Here is an 8,306-nt window from a genome sequence, read left to right as displayed (position 1 = left end):
TTATTTTAAGAGTTCTCCAAATATGAAAACAGCAACTGGTTTATAAGAAGTTTGTTTACCAAACAAAATCAAGCTGTCAGCATCAGTTTTCTCAAAGATGTAACTGGGATGGGTCTTTGTAAGGGGCCAGGCATCTAGCAAAGCCCTTTGGTGTGTAACTGGCAGTGTAGGTTGTTTTAGCATCTGGGAGACTTTGATGCTTTGGGCCTGACCAGACAGGCTTGTAGGTTTACATAACTGTGAGAGAATGAGGTCTGTGATGGTCCAAAATGTACCCAAGAAATCTATTGGTTTTGCTGGGAAAGTCTGGAGCATCAGTGATGGGTTTTAGTCCATTTCATAGCCAAGGCTTATAGTCTTTTTATTAAGCTGGGCCAAAGATCGACACATTTTGGCTGGCTTTTCATTTAGGTGCTTCCAATGTGGCCAAGTAATGGTGTGAATGTCCATTTTCTCCAGAGGAAGAAGATAATTATCAGGTTTTCTGGTGAATACAGGAGGCTGTAGTCAAACTTTGTGTTTTTCCTGAAATTAAGCTGTAGTGGAGAAAGGAAGACAGGGGTTGGTTTTATCTGGTATGGTTTTGGAAGCTTAGTTGGCTGACCAGCCCACCCCTGGTAGGAAAATTTGTGTGTAGTGAGGCCATCAAATGAAACATAATTGACCTTGTATATCTGAATTTTATGGACATAATGTTTCACCAGAGGAGGTGGCACATCACAGAATCACTAATTTAAAGAGACCTTGAAGATCATCAAGTCCAATCCATACCCTAACACCTCAACTAAACCATGGCCCCAAGTGCCACATCCAACCTTTTTTTAAACACACCCAGGAATGGTGATTCCACCACCTCCCCTGGCAGACCATTCCAGTACTTTATCACTCTTTCCATTAAAAAAAATTTCCTAATATCCAACCTATATTTCACTTGGTGCAGCTTTAGACTGTGACCTCTTGTTCTGTCAGTTGCTGCCTGGAGAAGGAGACTGACATCCACCTGGCTACAGCCACCTTTCAGGAGATTGTAGAGAGTGATAAGGTCACCTGTGAGTCTCCTTTTCTCCAGGCTGAGCCACCCCAGCCCCCTCAGTCGTTCCTCACAGGGTTTGTGTTCCCAGCCCCTCTCCAGCCTCGTTGCCTCCTCTGGATGCGCTCAAGCGTCTCAAGGTCCTTCCCAAACTGAGGGATCAGAACAGGACACAGCACTCGAGGTGTGGCCTCACCAGTGCCAGTACAGGGGAAGGGTGACCTCCCTGCTCCTGCTGGCCACACTGTTCCTGATACAGCCAGGAGCCATTGGCCTTCTTGGCCCCCAGGGCACACTGCTGGCTCATGTTCAGCCTGATGTCACCAGTGCCCCAGGTCCTTTTCTGGGCACTGTCCAGCCACACCATCCCCAGCCTGTAATGCTGCAGGGGTTATTGTGGCCAAAACACAGGACTTGGCACTTGGATTTATTAAACTTCATCTTATTGGACTCTGCCCATCCATAATTCATCCTGTAATTGGTTATGTACTCAAAGGGAGCCTTGTTTTTCTGACCCGGATTCAGAGATTTACAGCTTTGAGTGGCAACAAGTCCCCTGTAGAAACTGTCATTCTGGACAATGGTTCTGTGGTAAAATTTCTCTTTTGATGGAGCAAACCTATTGTTTGGTCTGGTCTGCTCTGTCTTGGTTCATTCTGTAACACACAGTCATCTGAAATGAAAAAGGAATCCTATTGAAATGCTCAACTGAAATCCTTTGACAAGTCCAGCCATATATCAATGTTATGATCATTACATTTTCTATTTCAATAAATATTTGTTTGTGATGTAGTGTTTCACTACTCTTATTCAAAGAGCAGCTGTAGAATACATTATACACTACTGTGTTACACCCTGGAAACGCTGTGCATCTACACAGAAAGTTGAATCAAACAGACCTGTACCCACTCATGCCTACAGAGACCGTGAAATACCATGAGGGAAGATTCAATTGTATTCTCTGTCTCACAGAGACATTTTCTGCAGGTAGCTGAGTGGGTGCCATCCTCATGCTCAGTAACCAGGAATTATGGAGGTGTGGCATGTAGCTACTTCAAACACCTTCCTGCTGCTGTGTTGTGGCTGGCTCTGGGCACAGAGTACGCCTGTGTCTGCAGGAGGTTCGGATGTCTCTCACAGCATCTCTAGGACAAGGAGAACCACACATCCACTCTGAAGGCTGAGCTGCAGTGCCACCCCTCCTCTTTCTGCCTTCTCACTTGGCCTGGTGGCTGACCCGATTCCTCAGCTGCCCGGCTGGAATGCTGCCTATGGTTTGCCAGGTTCAGAGGCTTGCAGCTCATCTTGGTGTGAGCAAGCTGTGCTCTGTGGCATCTCCTCGGCCCTTGGCTTTGCTCTCCCTGATGCCCCTGCTCTCAGAACAAACAGAAACTGAGAAAGAACTTGCAACTCTGACCCAATTCTTCCTTATTAGAAAAACTGTGCTGAAATTTGCAGAATAAGTCTGCACTAATGTGCAACACTGAATTATATTGCAGGAATAGCCCATATTCTAGAAATCTTGAATCCAAATTTATGACTAAGAAAACATTTTAGGTGGTATTTTAGGGACATTCATATGTTCCTTTCTTGACAGGATATCAGGGAAATAAATGAGGCCCTGTAATCTGAAAAGATTTGTGCTGTCACACTAGGAATCTATTGCAAAACTGCCTAACTCTGACCAGCGCTGAGGAAGACCATAGTTTTTCCCCCTTACTAGTAATTTTGTGCAACTTTCCCTAGAGACCATTATGGTTACTGGTAGGAAGCTGAAATGAAATAGTCTTGGATCTAACCCAAGGGGTGGTTTTTCTTTTCTTTTTATAATTTTCCTTCCTTTCAAACCACACTAAGAATCGTGAGGCAAATAGGCTTCCAACTGGGTCTGCACAGGAAGGAAGTCTACATGTCAAAGCACTATAGAGTAAATGATGCAATTAGGGTATTTGTATCACGATATTTGAATTCTTCAATCCAATCAGAATCTGGCACTCCTGTTTCCCTTGGGAAGTAGATGTCCAGGCACCACCACAATGGTGAGATGCTGACTGTGTGCCCATGCCTAGGGTACATCATTATCCTGGAGAAAGTCCAACAGGGTGAACCAGGAACATACACAGATGTGTTTTTACAGGAAATGCATTAATAAAGTGTTAAAAAGTGAGAAGCTAATGAGATTCAGACCACCTCTAAGAGGAGGTTTGTTCAGAGATCTCACATTTCAGCTGCCAACCAAGAGCTACCAAAACACTTTTCAGGTTCTCCCATCATCTTTGTTGGAGAACACTCTGGGCATTTTGGATGTAACCACAGCTCTTGCAAAATATTCAAAATATGATAAGCAAGTCCATCTGTCTTCAATTTTTTAAATTTATAAGCTCTACACGTTTAGAGACCTCATAGGCGTTATGAATTTATTTTACTTAGTGTAAGCCAGCAGTGCTACTATTCCTTCAAAATATGTTACAGTTTTATTTCAACTCTAATTCTTAACCATAGATATTAATAGTTTCCCATGCAGACAATCTTGAAAACATTAGGGGGTACAGGAGGGAATTCAGGATATGAACCATATGTTGTTGGAGGGTTAGGCATGTCCCTATAACCAAGCAAGACTTAATTAAAATTAGATTACATATCTGAAGATAGGCAGAAACAGCTACATGTGTAGCCTGGAGGAGAAGAGAATTTTGAAACTTTAAGTTGCAAAGTCATCTGACATGAACTGTGATAAGCAATAGCAACAACTTAACCCTACAGTGTCATTTGGTATATGATGTGTTCAGTGGGAAAGAACATGACAATACAGTAGGAAAGGTAACTTAATACCAGAGCAGCACTATTTTAGATGCTGTTCCAATATTTTAGTTATGATAATTAATTGAATACAATGTTCTAAACACTTGGCTGAGGTGGAGATAACTTTCTTCACAGTGGCTGGGGTAGCGCTGTGCATTGGATTTGTGCTGAACACAAGAGTTGATAATACAGAGATATTTATGACATTGCTGAGCAGGGCTTACACACAGCCCTGCTTTTTTGTACTCCATGCTGGTGAGGACGTTGGGGATGCTTGGGAGGTTGGGAGGAGACACAGCCAGGAGAGGTGACCCAAACTGACCAAAGGGACATTGCAGACCACATGGCATCATGTTCAGTACATAAAGTGGGGGAAGGGGATTGTGGGCAGGCATTTGGAGTGATGGTGCTTGTCTTCCCAAATCACTGTCACCTGTGATGGAGCTCTGCTCTCCTCTTGATGGCTGAACACCTGCCTGCCCATGGGAGGCAGTGAATTAATTCCTTGGTTTGCTTTGGTTTTGTGCACTGTTTTTGCTTTCCCTATTAAACTGTCTTTATCTCAACCCAAAGTTTTCCAGCTTTTACCCTTCTGATCCTGCTGGTAGGGGAGTTAGCAAGTGGTTGCCTGGGGCTTGGCTGCAGCCTGGGGTTAAGCCATGACAGTAGGGACCACTAAAACCTAGCAATGCTTAGAGAATAGTGCAGCGAAAACTTGCAATTTTTGTTGAATCTGGCCTTTAAGAGAATTTATTCAGTATGCAACTCGATCTTTGAGGGGGCTTGGACAAAAATTTCCATTTGCAGTGTTCGGAAAAATACTGTAAATTGTAACCAAATGTGGCTGTGATACCTTTTATTAGAGCTCTGGAGTTACACTTAAGGTGCTGACCTAAACACTGAAAAAAGACCAAAATATACATATGTTTCAGATATGGAGAGGTTAAGGATATCTAAACACAGAAGGACAGATCCACACCTTGCATATAGCAGCTTTTTTTATTGGTTTCACCAAAGTTATTCCAATGAATACGATCTGGTGACATTGCCTATGCAAAACAAAGTGTTCAAAAGTGTGTAGATATGGATATTCTGCACCTGTGGGTCATAGTCTTCACAATTCAACTAATTCTAAATCGACATTTCTTGTGTGTTTGATGTACAAACTGCAGTTTATGCTGTTGCAAACATGCAGCTGCAAACATGCAGCAGTTAGAATAAAGTACAACTTTCAATCATTTCAGCCAGGTAATTTTAATGATGCATTCACATACCTTTTATTCCCCAACTTCTTTCATCATTTTCACTTCCAAGAAAATATTGTCTGTGTACATTGGGACAAATCTGCAGTAACAAGCACCAGTCATAAGCTATTATATTTGCACAGTATAATAAAACGAAATACAGAAACACACAAAACTATTTATCTGCCTATCCATGTTAGCTAGCAGAAAGGTGATCAGAGGAGAGGTAAAATCCTCTGATTTTCTATTTATGACTTCCTACCAAAACTAGTAGGGTTGCTCTGTGTAACTGAAAGTTTTCTCCCAGTGCACGGGGAAGACAATTAGTGCTGCTGAAGAGGAGGGGGAAAAGCTCCCAGAGAAACAAGCCACCAAGTTAGTGCAGCTGAGAAACAAGGACATAGTTGGACGCACAGCTTATCTGTTTTACCAGCAGTAGAGCTCGTGCATTGTGTCTGTGCTTCTTGTACGCATCTCTTGTACATTCACGGAATAACTCCACAGCAAACACAAAAAGGGTCTCATGCTTCATGAGCTGCTCAGACCTAGAAAATTCTGTATATTTTACACATGCCTTATCCACTGAATGTGTGGATCAGCTATGCAGCACCAGGAATATGTTCAGTACATCCTAAATATAAAGATCCTGTTGTGGGGTCAACATACAGGAATTCCCATTGCCCTGTTTCTACCGAGGATTCCTGTAGGCCTGTTAGGTATGGAAAGGAGGTGAATACAGAGAGATCTCAATGCTACCATTAATGCAGTGCTGTATTACCAACTACCTACTTCTGTCTGCATGATTCCTGCACAGCATGTTAGCATACATATAGAGAAGGAATAAAAACTGCACAGTGTTTTGATCTGTCTTCTTCAAAAGTGGAGTTATCTGTGAAGTCCTGAACAAAGCTGCAGGGGCAGCTTACGTTTGTAAGTGGGTCTTACATCCATCTTGGTCCTGGGGTATGTCTCCTCATCCTCCAGGAGAGACATGAAGATACTTGAGACATGGTGTAGGAGGAGGTAAGTGGAGGTCAAATCTGTATTCTCATGTCTCTTGACATGCTTTTCAGATGGTTTAGGTTTCTGTGGCAACACTTCATGGGCTATGTAATCTCTCCCGTGAAGAATAATTTCATTATTTCTTTTTTGTTCCAGAAAAAAATGTGCTCCTTTTTCTGGACACACAAAGAATTGAATACTTCCCCTCACCTCCCCCAGCTAAGAAAGTTTGGATATTGTGCAAGCACTTAGTGAAATACACAAACCTTTTGCATTTTAAAACATGGATGCTGCAAAAGGAACAGAGGCAGCTCTTGATAACCCCAGCCAGGCCAGGTTTCCCCTTCTTTCCACCCATCTCTGTTCTACAGTGGAATTACACCAGAATACATAACTCCTTTTAAAGGGCAATAATTATAGCAGGCTATCTACTGTGCATAGGAAACAAGGGAGAGAGGCAACAAGAGCCTTCCCAGACCAGGCTGGGGAGGTAACATCAGAACAGTTTTACAGCAAAACACCAGTTGGGCAAGGAAACATCAGCATGGCCAGACAGTCAGCTTTTTCTCAGCTATTGCTTTAAAAGAGCTACTTAAGATGCTGGGGTAGTGTTACTTAACTCTCGGGCAACCTTGCAGAACCACAACAAGACTGAGAAGAAAACTTGACCTTCCAACATTCATCATCCTGAACCTATTTCACTGCCCAAATCCTTTGGTACAGGGCAGAGAGTCTGCTGCCTGGCACAAGGAAATTCACTTTCTTACCTCAGAAGTACTTTCTCCACTGTGTGCATATCTGTTTAGACCATTGGCAGTCTAAATAGGAGAAGCAGTCAGTATAGGAGCTATTAAAGTATTAATATTGCACTTTGCTTCTGGAGTGATGCTGAGTGGGCAGGAGCCTGAGCCTCTGAATACACTGTATTAGTGATACATTTTAGCAAAATATACAAGGTGCTCAAAAGTCCGTGTAAAGCACAAGAGAGAATTCACTTTGCAAAGTATTAGGTATAGTGGTAAGAACAGAAATTCAGAAGTAAAAAATAACCAAGAACATCAAGGGGTCCTTATGTAGATGTCACACATTTTTCAGCCACTCGGCATGCTGTTTTCAGCAATCTGAAGCAAATTTATTTTTTAAGAGGGCTCAGGAAAAGACAAGCTGGAACACCACATTCACCATCCTCAGCAGCAGGGAGAGCCCAGTAATGGAGAGGGTCTTTCCAAGCCAGTCACTGCCCAGTTCCATATTTAAAACAGTCAATATGTACCAGAGCCAAGAAATGGATCACAGGTAGGCAGTACTTTACCACAGTGATGAAGTATCTGGAAGTATGAGAAGGGGATGGAGTCAGCAGAGTTCTACATCAGAATGGGTTTTGCGAGAGCTGAAAGAAGTCATCACTAAGCCACTTCTCCATCATTTACAAGCCACCCTAGCTAACCAAGGAGGTCACAAAAGACTGGAGGTTAGCAAATTATTACCCCCAAATATAAGAAAGGCTGGAAGGAGGATATGGGGAGCTACAGGCCTGTTAGCCTGACCTGGGTGTCAGAGGAGCCACAAAGTAGATAATCTGGAATGTCATTCTAAGGCAAGTGCAAGACAACCAGAGATAAAGCCTGGATTTGTGAAACACAGGTCCCACGTCCTGCTTGGCCAAAGTGATTGTTTTCTATGACAAGGGGACGTGGTTCGTTGATGAAGGAAAGGCTGTGGATGTGTCTACCCGGGCTTTTGTAATGCCTTTGATGCCATCTCCCAAAGCCTTCTCCTGAGAAACTGGATGCTCCTGGCTTGGACAGGTGCTCTCTTTACTGGGTAAAGAACTGCTTGGATGGCTGGGTCCCAAGAGTGTTGGTGAATGAAGTTAGATCCAGCTGGAGCCCAGCCACCAGTGGTGCTCGCCAGGGCTCAGTATTGGGGTCAGCCCTGCTTGGTATCTTTATGAATGATGTGAACAAAGGAATTGCTTGCAACTTTACTCAGTTTGCAGGTGACACCAAGCTGGGCAGGAGTGTTGATCTGCCAGAAGGTCAGAGGGTTCTGCAGAGGGATCTGGACAGGCAAGACCTATAGGCTAAGGCCAATGGCATGAGGTTCAACAAGGCCAAATGCCAAGTCCTGCCCTTCATCCGTGTGAGAGACTGAAAACCTGAAAGACTTAACCTGAATGAGCTAATGTCTCAAACATTTGACAGAAGAGAAAAGGAATGTTACCATGC

At 43.3% G+C, this 8,306-nt stretch overlaps 1 protein-coding gene across 1 annotated transcript; it reads right to left on the bottom strand.

Annotated features, from left to right (window-relative positions):
• Positions 1 to 6,874, bottom strand: SAXO1 (stabilizer of axonemal microtubules 1). Its single transcript, XM_054289489.1, is given in 9 exon segments — positions 1 to 108; positions 110 to 360; positions 363 to 578; positions 581 to 718; positions 1,495 to 1,677; positions 1,680 to 1,703; positions 5,107 to 5,176; positions 6,022 to 6,220; positions 6,846 to 6,874. Coding segments are annotated over 9 exon segments (1,218 nt in total).
• Positions 6,875 to 8,306: the final 1,432 nt, after the last annotated feature.

This window comes from Melozone crissalis, unplaced genomic scaffold, assembly GCF_028551555.1.
Source record: "Melozone crissalis strain CALT ecotype California unplaced genomic scaffold, PUWL_Pcris_2 ptg000005l_1, whole genome shotgun sequence".
In the NCBI taxonomy this organism is placed as follows: Eukaryota; Metazoa; Chordata; class Aves; order Passeriformes; family Passerellidae; genus Melozone; species Melozone crissalis.
This window is presented reverse-complemented; position numbering and strand designations above follow the sequence as displayed.